We start from the raw sequence: 14,814 nt of genomic DNA on the forward strand, positions 1-14,814 counted from the left end.
TTAAAAGTGTTTTTCTCTATATGAAGCTTCATCTCACATAAGGCAGCTGCAGTGAAGTCATGACAAATCATCACACACAAACAAAGATCCTGTTGCTGTATCTGGGATATTATGCATTCTTTGTATCTGTTTATTTGTTCGGATTAATCTTTTTTTAGTTATAATCAAATGTGAGCTGATGATATTCAGATGGATGTGATTTTGGATGTGGATTATATTTCCATACATACACACTTTCAATTTCACGGCAATTTCACTTTCAATTTCAAAAACATACAGTACTGTGAAAAAGATAAAAGTTAAGCATCAATATATTTCTCTTCAAAAAGGATTTTATATTTGAGAAAACTGAATAGGGGAAAACTCTGGACACACAAATATTTGTCCATACTTTTCCAAACCCTGAATAAAATAGAAAAACGCCTTTAATCTCTGATGCAAATGTTTGAATATTGAATGATGTGGAGCTTCTTCTGCTTTGTGTTCAGAACAGAGGAATTGTAAAGTGACAAAGATATGAAGGAGAGAAAAAGATCAGCTGATTTTATTCTGTCACAGATCCAGTGTCCTCACAGCTTCATCTCTGTATCTGATCTAAAATATGGATATCAGTGTCCTGCAGGACTGACAGTGTTTGCATGTTTCCTCAAAAAGACATTAATTTCTATACAGTGAGCAGCGGATCAGACAAACCTTTCTCTGTCAAACTACTGATAGCACGCAATGCACATTTATTAATCAAATCTGGATGTTGTAGAGCACAAAACATTGAAAATCTTTATAATGAATTGCCCGTGTTTACACAGCAAATTGTTTAATCCGGTTATCTGAATATTTAGTTGATTGTCACCATTGTTGATCTCTCTGTGTGTCATAGGAGATTACATTTTTATGCTCAGATTCATTAAAATCTAAAAAAAATGATTGCTACAGTACTGGTGGATCTAATGCAGCAAGACATCATTTGTAATGTAGGCTAAATGTGAAAATAGCAAACCAGAATTGTTTATTTATTATTGTTTCAGAGATGTATTGTCTTCTTTTATTTGCAGTTGATTTCAGGTTGTGTGCATGGCTTTAAGTCAGTTATAGTTGTTGTGTTTCATTTTCTGAGAGTGCAAACATGATGTTGAACCAACATCACATTGTAACATTGACTCAATGCCATCACCATTGATTTATGGATGAAATTGTAGGAAAAAAAGTCAACATTAATTGCTGGAGCAAAATAGATGTTGATTAAGTACAGTTAACATTGATACATTAACATTATTTTGATGGTTGCTGTCTATCTGGGACCCTAATCAAACACACCTGAACCAGCTAATCAATGTCTTCAGGATTACTAGAAAGCTACAGACAGGAGAGTTTATCAGGGTTGGAGCTAAACTCTGCAGGACAGTGGCCCTCCAGGACCGAGTTTGCCCATCCCTGTCCTAGACTGTGTCTGAAGTCAGTTGTAGTTCTTGTGTTTCTGCTCGTCTCTTTTTCTGTTCTCTTCTTTCTTTCAGTGATTCTGCTTGTTAACAGGCTTATTAAAGCAACAACATGGAACTTTTCCTCTGCGGTCGCCCTACAGGTTGGAAGCGGAATTGTCCATTACCGCTGTCGTAAAATGATTTACGGTTACTGTCAACGCATTCTCATCCCCAAATCGTCACTTTCAAACATTCTTCAATATCCGACGCACAAAGCACCCTTAGCGTCAATATGAGACGCTTCGGTTATGGGTAGGTTTAGGTCTGTGGTAGGGTTATGCGTCTCATATGGACGCTAAAGGGTGCTTTGTGCGTCAGATATTGAAGAAATTTTGAAAGCGTCAGTATATGACGACTTGGGATGAGAACGGGCTGTTACTGTATATGAAGCATGCAGGTTTTTTTCATATGGGCAATGATAATATTATTAATCTTCCTCCTTTCATAATTTATACATGTTTAGTAGACTAAACATTTTAACTCAAACATTTGCGATTTGCATGTCGATTGCAATGCTCAAATCTGAACGAGAATGATAGCGATAGCATCCTAACCATCTAAAACTAGCATGTTAGTGTTTACTAGCTACCAGATTGATAATTCGCTCATCTACTAACGTTAGCTGATTCATGAAGATAAATGGAGGACCAGATAGTTTCCGTAACGTAGCCAGGCAGACAACAGATTAGAAAAACTAAAGATAGTATGCAAGCAATTTACTTACTAGTTCAACAGCATGACGGCCAAGTCAGCATCGGTCTGACGATAAGCTCACGCCAGCGAGCAAACGCTCGACCAATATTGATCCTCGTCCTGCCTTTCAGTTTATCACTCTCCCTTTTCCTCTTCCGACTCTACTCCGACAAAACCTTGGACTTCTTACGTTTCGCTGCTGCTTCAGCCATGACGAAAACAAACGCGCTGGTTGGCCTGTCACGGCCGAATTTGAGGAAGTGATTGGCGAAGTGACGTATGCCGTAAAGCAGTCGAATTTTGTAGTTCTTTTTGAGCTCTGGTTACTACCCGCACCCCGAAGTTACATAGTGCCAGTAGAAGCGATACAGACCCCGTCAGGCTCTGGCAGACGTGTCATTCAACCTATTGTAAGTCGATGTACCATCACAAGGGTCTTGGAAATATATTATGAAGGTTGAAAAACTACATGTTGTTACTTTAAGGCTGAGATGACTCCATATTTAATATACACAGATTTTGTGGCTACGATAAGGTCCAGTTCTGGTTTATTTCTTTGCTCTTGGCTGACATGTGGCATTGCTATGCAGAGGTGTAAAGTCCAGGTTCAGAAAGTAAAAGTCCTCCTCAGTATTTTGTTCCAATCACCTGGATTTGCTAATTCAGCAGGAGAGTGAACTAATTAGTGAAATCAGCTGACTGAGTTCATGGGTGGAATAAACATATGGCAGGACTTCTACTTTCTGACCCCTGGACTATACAACTCTGGTGTAGATATACTAAATTAGTAAGTAATTGCGTTAAGTGTACACTCAAAAAAAAAAATTGGTCTAAAAATAAGATTTATGTATTTGAATTGCATAACAAATTTCCATGCATTTGGATTACATAGTTTTAACATAAACCAATCAATAATCTGAATGTGATTCATATTTTAAGTCATATATAAATTAAACGGATAATATTTATGTAATTGTATTAATAAACTGAATGTGATTCATATATGTCAGTCATATGTAAATGAAACGGGTAAGATTTATGTAATAGTACACAGAAAAACGCCCATGTTAAATTAACACTTTTTTAATCTTTTCTAACTAATCTATCTTTCTTCCTTTCTAACTAATCCATCTTTTTTCTTTCTCTCTTACTAATCTATCTTTCTTTCTTTCTAACTAATCAGTCTTTCTATCTATCTAACACACTCATAAAAGTATTCTGTAAGCATGCCCGCATAGGCTCCACCTCCGAAGAGTAGTTCGGCACAAACCGTGAATACCAGGACGTCAGTCCTAAGAATGAACGTAATTTGGCTGTGTCAGTGGGAGCTGGTGCTTGCAAGATAGCCTGAATATGGCAGTCATTGGGTAGCAGGCCTTGCGCAGTGATAGTGTGTCCTAAGTAAGGAAGGCTTGTGCAGCTGAACTTGCATTTTTCACGATTCAGTGTGAGACCTGCATGCTGTAGTGTTGTTAAAACAGCCTGCAGGTTGCGATCATGTTTGGCTGCAGTGCGTCCATACACAATCACATCGTCTAGATAGTTCTGGACTCCATGAAGGCCTTTCAGTATTGTAACCATCATTTTTTGAAAAGCTGCCGGTGCCGAGGCCAAGCCATACGGTACAACCCTTCATGAGTGATGAAAGCCGTCAGATCTCGGCTGTCCTCGTGGAGCATCACTTGGAGGTATGCGTTGTTCAGATCGATGCTTGAAAATATTGTGGCCCCCTTTAATTCAGCGAATAAGTCCTCAATGTGTGGAAGTGGATGGCTGTCAATTATTACTGCCCTGTTTGGCTCCCGCAAATCCAAACATAAACGAATTTCTCAGTTTTTCTTTGTTGTCACCACAATAGGTGACACCCATGGGGAAGCATCCACCCTCTCAATAATGTTTTCAGCTTGTAAACGACAAAGTTCTTTGGAAACTGCAACAGGGCTCACTCCCTCAGTTCCAATGGTCACAGTGCATTTTATTTTCTCACACAGCGGTTTCCCTTCCACTTCAAGCACATGCACAATTTCGGGGACCTCCATTTCAGGGGCATCAAGTACTTGCACTTTTTTTTCTGAGCGGCAAACCCTTGCAAAATGTCCCACTTTTCTGCAACTCTTACATTTAACTTTGGCAGCAGGGCAATTTGGAGCATTAGCCAAGTGAGAGCCAGATCCGCAACGAAAGCAACTGCAATTTGTTTGTGCAGTATATTGTGATAGTGTTTTACTCACATGATTTCCATGGTATTTCTGGTTTCGTTGTGGCTTGCCACGCTGAGCATATTTAATCTTGTGCACTGGTGCCGCATCGAACATTTGCGCATGCCCCACAGCAGTCTCCGTTTGGCCAGCTAACAGCAGCACGTCCTTTAGTGTTAACTGTGGCTGTAGCAAGAGACGCTCCCGAATACGTGCAGAGGACACTTTTTCCACTAATTGATCCCGGATCATCTCCTCCGTATGATCGCCGAAGTCACAGTGTACACTGAGTTCACGTAAAGCAGCTACAAAATCCTTTACCGATTCATCCGGCCGTTGGGCCGTTGTCTGAATTTGTGTCGTTCGACTACAACATTCGTAGCCGGCTGGAAATGTTCTTCTAAAGCTTTAAAAGCATCGGCAACAGTCCGACCTGTATCAGGCAGCGTGTAGAAAACTTTTAACCCCTCGGCTCCCAGGTATTGTAGTAAAACGGCGTGCTTCCTCTCCTCCGGCCACTGATCTCCTGTACACAGCAAAAACTCCAGTGTTAAATTAACACTCCTGGGAGTGTATATGAGTCCACACTCAAAAGTGTAAAGTGTTAAAATATGAGTGTTAAATTAACACTCAAGAGTGTTAAAGGTAATGAGATAATTAAGTGATTAATTTAGTGATGATTGAGCATTATTGAAGACACCTGATGTTAACAAGCAGAATCACTGAAGGAGGAAATCACTAATTGTAAGTCACCATTAAGGTGATGGGTGTTTGCTTTAGTTGGGCTCTTGACACTTATATGTTTACTTTAAATTTTGCTTGTCTGCTGTTATTGATTTATAACAGTCAGATGAACAAAGAGACAATGTGATCTGATGGTGTTGGTTATGTTTTGACATAATCATGTTGTGATCTGTAAAACAAAACATATTGAGATGGCTTAACTTGTTAGTTACAGCAGCTCTGTGATTCTACAGCACATGATTTTCAGTATTTTTCATATAATCCAAAAATATTTCATAACCATTGTTCTGATCAAAAGACTTTCAAATGAATTTATTTAGAAACACAGACATCAATAATCAGCCTGTGAATCTCAACAATGGTGACAATAATAAAGCATGTTGCAGTCGCTGCCACCAATCACAACTCATTAATGGCTCCCATCATGCATTGCGGTATGAATAAATTATGATCTGAATTGTCTGTGTAATTTACTTTTCCTAATTGAATATTCTGCTCGTCACCATTGTTGAGATGCATAGACTGAATCTTGACGTCTGTGTGTGCCTAAAAGAAAGATTTTTTTTTTTTTTTTTTACAACTTTTAAGAAATCCTTTGTATTATATCTAAAATTCTGGATATTTATGCAGATTCACAGTTATGCTGTAATCAACAACATAAATCTAAGTCAGAAATAAGGATCTTAATGAGTTCAGTGATCAAGTTCAAATGATGATTGTCATAATATAACCAACACCAGCAGATCACCTTTTCTCTTTGTTCATCAGGCAGTTATAAGATACAACAGCCAAACAAAATCTAAAGTAAATGTATAAGTGTCAAGAGCCCGACTAAAGCAAACACCCATCACCATAACGGTGGCTTACAATTTGTGATTTTCTCCTTCAGTGATTCTGCTTGTTAACATCAGGTGTCTTCAATAATGATCAATCATTACTAAATTAATCACTTAATTAGCTCATTAACTTTAACACTCTTGAGTGTTAATTTAACACTCATATTTTAACACTTTACACTCTTGAGTGTGGACTCATATACACTCCCAGGAGTGTTAATTTAACACTGGAGTTTTTGCTGTGTAGCATCGATGGCGACAAACATCTTCCACCAAGTATGAATCGGTACCGAGGAATGACCCGGGCATGGCAACAACAAAGCAGGCGTAGGTAAACTGAGAGCTGCCATCCTCGTCGCCAAAATGTTGTATTTTATACTAGTACTAATAAAAGGAAAACGCAGCTGAACAAGCGTGCAGAAGCTCAACACTCCATTCTTTTATTCTGCTTCTTTTTACCTCAACACTCCAAGTTAATAGCGACACCTAGAGGCATATTAACCCAGCATAACATTTTAAGCCAACACAACAAAGTCTTTATTAATCCAAAATGTGCCCCTGTAATCATAATTGTTTGTGAAAAAAATTAAAAGTGCTTGCTGTTTTACTGCCTCTAGTGTTCATTTCTGTTAGAAACTGCAGTGATTTAAACATATTGGTAAGTTGTTTGTGTTTTGCAAAAATGTTGCCACAGGTACGTTTTTCCAATGAGCCTGTGTTGTTTAAATCATTACTGTCTACTCTGTTGGAAATAAATATGCAACAATAATAAATAAAACCATTTTATCAGTTCTCCACATTCATCAGTCCTAAACTTTCAATCCTTTAAATCATAACAACGCCATCCTTGATTGTTAATCTCTATTTAATGAATTTGCAGCTGCTGTCCCTGATTGTGACCAATAAAAAAATGAAAGTGTATGGGAGAAAATGATTCCATAACTACATACCTTAACTGAAAACAAATATTTTACATATTACTGCTTTGCTTTTATGACCTATGTGCACCTCTTGGTGTACCCCTGTTGTTGTTGTTGTTGTTGTTGTTGTTGTTGTTATTGTTTTTGTTGTTGTTGTTGTTTTGCGTAAAATGTTTTTGTTTTAGTCTCAGAGAATATATGTCAATAATTCAGCTGCCTAGGGGAGTCCAAAATTGTCTGTACACCAGATCTGAAAGCACTTCTCAGCCTCTTCCACCTTCTTCTTCTCCTCCATCTTATCTTCAGCTGTCTGATCATCAGTTCTTCTGTAATAAACTCTGACAAGCTCTTCATTAAACTTATTTGGCAGGAAACTGGACAGCTGTCAATACAAGACAAATATCACACTCGAAGAGTTTTATAAAGATATTTGATCATGTAGTAATATTAATGTCACTGAGCCCAACACTACAAAGTTCAAGTTCCTGTCCGATTGGTTTACCAAAAATAAATTATAAAGGAATAAATGGCACCCATTTAGAAAGATTCTGCAATGACCTGATATAAAACAGTTTGAGTGTCATGAGTACCTGATAATCTTTAAGATCTGAAATAAAACAGTTTGAGTGTCATGAGTACCTGGTATTTAATGGTTGAAGCTTGGTTGGGATTCCTCTTGCTGTAGAAATAGATGGATTCAATGGGGTTTTTGTCCTTCATGCCATGATCCAGATCAACCACCTGAGTAAGAGATGAAATGATTTGTTTGTGAAGATATGAAGGCAGATGTGAGGGATGAATAAACTAAACAGTTGAGTTTTTATTTCAGAGCAAAACTGGCATCTTAATCACTTTCAATCTAGTTTAAGCACTGAATAACTACATAACTTACATAAACTGGTAATTCTTCAGCGTTCAGAGAAACAGTCGGGTCAGTGAGGTTGTACTTCTGCACTGCAGCTTTCCATGTTTCTGTCAGCTGTTCCTGAATTTGCAGATTTGAGAGGTTTAGTCAAGTGCAGTACAGTAAATACTAAACCAGTGTATTTTTCTTTTCTGACCTTTGACTTGTTTTTCTCAGTCAGACGAGCTTCTCCCACAAACTTTGGCAGTTCTCTTTCATAGGTTCACTTAACGCTGCATAGCTTTAAGACGCAGTGGGAATGCCCTCTGGGTGTGCCAATTGTCTGAAGCCCTTATAGAATCACGGCAATTTATTGGCTGATGGCGCGGGCGCCGCCCCGACGCTCTTACGTCGTCACATTATACAGGCGCGCGCGCCATCTGCTCCTCAGATTTCTCTGCCTTCATGAAGCAGCCATTTCATGCCCTTTGCTTTCGGTTTTTCTGAGCCCGAAAATTCGGATTTTTGCTTCGTCGTCTTCTGCACTTCAGCGACTGGAATAAGTGGAACTCTGTTCTCCTTATGGTGAAGTGCAATGGAATATCGTCGTTGCTCTCCGCCATGTGCTCGCTTCATTGCAAGCGACGACCCTCACAGTAAGTGTGTTAAGTGATTGGGTTTTTCGCATGTGCGTGAGGCTGTTTTAGGATCGTCTAAATGTAAATTCTGTGACAATCTGCTTCTCAAAACTCTCCGCTCTAGGCTCGCGGCTTTTGAGAAGGAGTCATTCGTTTCCCCCCGTCGCACTCCCGAGACCTCTCGAGGTTCCGCGACCTGGGGTTCGGATGTAGAGTTCGAGGATTTGGAGCATGAGCAGATGGGCCTCGTCCTTTCTCTCCCTGGCATGCCAGTCGAGTTTGCGCATGATTATTTATGCCCCAGCCCGGAAGCACGCGAGACGGTTTCTTTCGGGCTGGAAGACGTTATTTATAATGCAGCTTCCGACTCCGAGGATTTCGGGCCTGCTTTAACCCTCTGGGGTCGGCAAACGTGCCCGCGCGTTTTGCTGGATTTTCTCCACATTGTAGCACTATAAACTTAAATTACTCCGTCATTTATGGTCATACAGAAAAAAAGAAATATGAAAAAAGAATCTGTGATATTTCTACTTTTGTATGTGTCCACTTACAATCAAATCAAAACATTGTGCTTTTGTAAAATAAAGAAAATAAACAGGGTGTGCGTTCTGCCTCTCCGTCGCAGTGAACTTTTTTTTTCTTGAGCACGTCTATAAACTGAAACAAAACTCAGCGAATACTTGTCACACATTTATGAGCCATATACCTTTATAAACATTTAAGTGTGTACTATTAAATGATCGGATTCAAACTGAAAACAAATATTCTCTGTTTAAGTAATTTGTATAAAACCAACAAGATGTCCAGTATCTCAAACGCTTGCTCATTATTTTTTGCTTGCTCCACATGGAACGCGGACGCGCTCGTTACCTCAAAAACAAAGCACCAAACTACACAAGTCTCTGCTTTTCGTCGAGTTTGAAAGACGCGCCGTGAGCTTACATTGGATTTACCTCAGAAGAGGAATGCGATTTGAAGACAAGAAAGATGTAAGGTAAGAAATTCTTACTTATTAGTTTATGTTATTGTTGCATAGACTTCACATTGCAGTTGAACTGTTGCTAGATATATGGTGAATATTATAATATTTAGACCCGTGTTTACTGTTACTGTGTTTGTGGATATCTGCTCAAACGTAGATATGTATAATATGGTAACCATAATGTATCATATTTTGGAGCATGCTGTGCGTTTGAATGTATCATATTTTGGAGCGCGATCGCGTTTGAAAAGCAAAACGCACCAAACGGCTTCATGTTTTTACTATTATCTCATTTCATATCATCATAACGAATGGAAACATTTGAAGTAACATATGATAATCAATATATTTTTCTCTAGTGTAGTTGTTACTGAAATCTTTTGGAAGATTTATAGGCTGCTATAGGTTATTGTTATTATTATTGTATGCAGCACTGCGCGTAGCCTATGCAACACAACAAACCTGGTGTTCATTATATTGTATTTTGTTGGAAACATTTGTGTGTGTGTGTGTGTGTGTGTATTCTGTTAATTTTAAAAAGCAATTTTAACCAGAAAAATCTCAAATTTATTCCCAAAATCGTGCAGGCCTATAGTTTCTCTTGATATCAGTATGTTCACTTTTTTTTTTTTTCAGGGACCAGATGCAACTGAGTCCTGCTGACTTCAACATTCACATTCACCCCTCGGGCGGCCATGGGGGAGACGACCCCTCGGACGGTCATGGCGGAGACGACCCTTCGGGCGGCCATGGCGGTGCGGACCCTTCGGGTGGCCATGGCGGAGAAGACCCTTCAGGTGGCCATGGCAGAGAAGACCCTTCAGGTGGCCACGGCGGTGAAGACCCTTCGGGTGGCCGTGGCCCCTCAAGTGACCAAGACGGAGGCCTGTAGCCCCCCCCAAAAAAATACTTGGGGAAAGTCCCGGGTACCAGAGATGGCTCGGTGCTGGGCAGTGATGAGGGCTCGGTGCAGAACAGCAATGAGGGCTCGATGCTGGGCAGCGATGAAGGCTCAGTGCTGGGCAGATCCAGCGATGAGGGCTCGGTGCTGGGCAGATCCAGCGATGAGGGCTCGGTGCTGGGCAGATCCAGCGATGAGGGCTCTGTGCTGGACGGGACCAGCGGTGAAGGCTCTGTGCTGGACGGGACCAGCGGTGAAGAAGGCTCTGTGCTGGACGGGACCAGCGGTGAAGGCTCTGTGCTGGACGGGACCAGCGGTGAAGAGGGCTCTGAGCTGGGCGGAACCAGTGGGGAAAAGGGCTCTGAACTGGGCGGAACCAGCGGGGAAAAGGGCTCTGAACTGGGTGGAACCAGCGGGGAAAAGGGCTCTGAACTGGGCGGAACCAGCGGGGAATAGGGCTCTGAGCTGGGCTGAACCAGCGGCGAAGAGGGCTCTGAACTGGGCGGAACCAGCGGCGAAGAGGACTGTGAGCTGGGCGAAACCAGCGGCGAAGAGGACTCTGAGCTGGGCTGAACCAGCGGCGAAGAGGGCTCTGAACTGGGCGGAACCAGCGGCGAAGAGGACTGTGAGCTGGGCGAAACCAGCGGCGAAGAGGACTCTGAGCTGGGCGGAACCAGCGGAGAAGAGGGCTCTGAGCTGGGCGGAACCAGCTGTGAAGAGGGCTTTGAGCTGGACGGAACCAACGGAGAAGGGAGATCCAAACCAAGCGGAACAAGCGAGAAGAACTTCTCTGCAGGCGTGATGTTCTCAGTCTCTAGCTCGGCGGCGGGCACGGCTGGACTGGCGCGAAATGCAGGCTCGGCTGGACAGACGACTGGCTCTGGCGGGCAGGCAACTGGTTCTGACGGACTCGGGCACCGAATAGGACTCGGTCCCTCCCATTGGGAAAGGGAAATTTGGAAGCCTAAGAGCTCTGGCACAGGCTCGCTAGGTTCTGGGGCGGCATAAGAAAGAGATAAGGAAGACCCACAAATCCAAAGAGCTTTATCCATGAATTCAACGAAAGGTAGATGCCTGTATTCAAGCAGCAGAATCTGGGCGAGTGGATCGTCTAATCCGCACCAGAAACGCTGCTTTAAATACTCCTCTTCCCAGCTCACGTCCTGAAAGAGATGGATATATATGCCCACAAAGTCCTCCAAAGAACACCCATTCTGACTGAATAAAAAAGCATCAAAGGCGTCTTCCTCCATATTCCTCTTTTGGTCGGTTCTTCTGTTACGGTGTGGTGCGGGTAGAAGGAGGCGAGGACAACAGAGCACTTCAGTTCAAGGGTTTAATTCAAAAGAAATCCAGACACGGGAAAAACGGGTAGTACACACACTATGCAACAACGTAGAACCGACACTGAAGACTGAAACACTCAGGGCTTAGATCAGGGGTGGGCAACTTCGGTCCTGGAGGGCCACTGTCCTACAGAGTTTAGCTCCAACCCTGAAAAAATCACCTGCCTGTAATTTTCTAGTAATCCTGAGGACCTTGATTAGCTTGTTCAGGTGTGTTTGATTAGGGTTGAAGCTAAACTCTGTAGGACAGTGGCCCTCCAGGACCGAAGTTGCCCACCCCTGGCTTAGATACACAGGAGAACAGATCAGGGAAACAAGACACAGCTGACAAGACTAATGAAGGTAGAACAGGTGACGCAGATGAAATAATTAAACAGACCGGGAAAAACAGGACAGAACCAAACAGAAGACAGGGGAAAATGATCACAGAAACACTGAAAACACAGAAACAGAACTCAAAACTACAACACATGAGTCTCTGTATATGAACATGGTAAAGTGAAAATCAAACACATTGGAAATGAAAGGTATGTACAATATTTTTAGGAATGGCACAAAGGTCTCTGTCTTTGGATCATTGTTTTCAATAATGTGCTTTTTTGTCATTTGTTGTGTATCTTTGGATTATGTTGTGTTGTAAATCCAAACAATCAAAAAGCCATTCTTTTTTAAATCTCCTCATTCTTTGTGCAATGTTGCTCAGAATGACAGGGCCTGATAGCTCCTAATAGGGCCATTAGGGAGGGTCTTTGTCTTTCTCAGGTGTGAAACGCCATACATATTAATGATGTGATCACGCCTCCCGCATAAAGCTTTCTCACACAAAACACGTCTTACAAATTTTAAATCAATATATTGTCTTATCTGAATGAGCAGTCAGGGTGATTTTCACATAGTTTTGGAGCAAATATTCTAGGCTACGTGATACAATTTTCAAAAGTCTCGTGAAGAAATAATCAGTATGGGTTTCATGGCCTTATTTCAGTGACAATTATTTTATTTTTTTTCACAAACCACGCATAAATGTCATTATCTCAAACTACAAACTAGGGGTGACCCCGAATAGTCGAAGATTCGATGCTTCGATAGGAGGAGCCTGATTCGGCTACCGATCTCACGGTCGAGTCTTCGCAGAGGTGTTATGAAACGAGGATCATGCCACTTTGGCTATATGAGGGCGCTCAATGTCTGATTTCACATAGAACTAGCTTTTATGTCAATACTTTAATATTCAGCCTATTATGATAATGCTGTATATAAAAATGTGCAAAGAAAGAAGCTTTTAATAAATATTTTTTTAACGTGCGTGAATAAATCCAAACACCCCGTGACCGATTTAAGTTTCACTTTCAATCCGTGACCGACAGAGGAGCGTCTTCGCGGCAAGGATTTAAACCTTTAACAATGTCTGGGATAAGAAAATCTAAAGTGTGGATGTACACCATCAGAAAGGATATTCTCCAAGGCTGGATTTAGCATCAGGAAAACCATGATCGCACTTCTGCCGACCAACGTTAACACGTTTCACGCATAGACTGGGTTTCACGTTAGAATGTATTTTATCCGCGCCACAATTTGAAAACACTCCAACGGACACAGTCAGAGTGAAAGACTGGATTTGTTCTCTCGATCAGGTAGGGTACAAGTGATTTCAAAATTTTTCAGCCGGTATTAATTTGATTTTTGGATGCTGTGAACATTTTTAGCTAAAAAGACTGCCTCCAGTTTAGCATTTATTGTTGTTTCTGCAGTTAAAAAGACAAGGTTGAAAATTCTGGCTACTATCGTTATTTTAATAATTTCTTTATTTTATTTTATTTATTAATCTGTCAGGGTTATCTAATCTAACTATTTGTGGCTTAATTGTGTTTTGAACATATGTTCCTCTGCACTTTAGGCATTTTGCACACATTTGCTCATCTTGTAACTTGATTCTGATTTATTTCGTTTTGTATTTTTATTTATTAGAAAGATATTCTGTTCTAATTTAATTTAGTAAATGAATTGTTTATTTTTTCGGTGCATCGATGTTGTGCTGTAGGCTGGCCTGCTCGCACAGGTAATTTAGCCGATTTAATTTGATTTGCATGTGAAATGCAAATCCTGCCTGCAGTGTGGCCTTTCTGGAGTTATTCATGCTATTTCTTAGTTTTATTGATCCACAATGTTTTTATACATTTTCTTCTATATCTTTGTGTGATTTTCTGTACATCGTGGCTTTGAAACGTTAAAGCCCCGCCCCCATACACATGATTCGACTATTAGTCGACTATAGGCAAGATATGACGATTCTGATTCGACTATGAAAATCCATAGTCGGGGACAGCCCTACTACAAACTTTTACATACATTCTGCTGATATATTATTGTAGCAAAGTTTGTGCTGAATACAGTGTAATCAGACTTTAGCCATGAAAATGTCACAAATAACAGAAATAAGCACAATTGTCAGAGCATGTCAGAACACCTCCAGGGCCCAGAAAACACCTCAGACTCCAGAGGGTTAACCAACGACGTTATCCCGCCTAGAGGCCAGGAAACGCGGCCTACTGCGGCTTACACGGAACTTATGGACGTGCTTTCGCGCGCTACGGAGAAGCTCGCTATCGACTGGCCTGATGAGCCCCACGAGTCACAGTCGTCTAAACTCGACGAGAGATTTCTTAGTGGCCCTAATTCTAGGCCAGAGCGAAGAAAGCTGCCCTTTTTCAGTGATCTGCATCACGATTTCCAGATCCTGGAAGCAGCCTTTCTCCGCTCGTCTGACAAATGTGGCAACCGCTGACTTCACCAACCTCGTGGGTTCTGTGGAGTAGGGTTATTCCGCCATTCCAGCGGTCGAGGACACGTTAGCTAATCACCTCGCTCCGTCGTCTGCACCGTCATGGAAGTCGCATCCCCTCCTTCCTTCTAAAGCGTGTAGGACTACTTCCTCCCTTATCAGGAAATCCTACATGGCAGCTGGTCAGGCAGACATGGCCTTACACACTATGGCCATTCTTCAGGCCTACTAGGCGGACGTCCTGAAGGAAATGGACGAGGGAAATGAAATGACTCCTGAAGCTGTCAAAGAGCTTCGTAAAGCCACGGATCTGGCCCTAAGAGCCACCAAGCACTCCGCACACACTGTAGACTGTAGGCTGTTCTATGACGCCCCTATTTCACAGCCTGGTCTGTTTGGGGAGGCGGTCAACACGGTAGTTGAAAAATTCCGAGCTGCTAAGTCTCAGTCGG

At 41.6% G+C, this 14,814-nt stretch overlaps 1 protein-coding gene across 1 annotated transcript; it reads right to left on the reverse strand.

Annotated features, from left to right (window-relative positions):
* Positions 1-6,366: 6,366 nt before the first annotated feature.
* Positions 6,367-14,466, reverse strand: LOC311279822 (deoxynucleoside triphosphate triphosphohydrolase SAMHD1-like; the record flags this gene model as incomplete). Its single annotated transcript, XM_084391570.1, has 5 exons — positions 6,367-7,251; positions 7,509-7,610; positions 7,762-7,854; positions 10,975-11,228; positions 14,442-14,466. 5 exons carry the CDS (start codon positions 14,464-14,466, stop codon positions 7,087-7,089), a joined length of 639 nt encoding a protein of 212 aa, XP_084247696.1. The 3' UTR covers positions 6,367-7,086.
* Positions 14,467-14,814: the final 348 nt, after the last annotated feature.

The sequence above is a fragment of the Rutilus rutilus genome (genome assembly GCF_951802725.1).
Source record: "Rutilus rutilus genome assembly, chromosome: 2".
NCBI lineage: Eukaryota > Metazoa > Chordata > Actinopteri > Cypriniformes > Leuciscidae > Rutilus > Rutilus rutilus.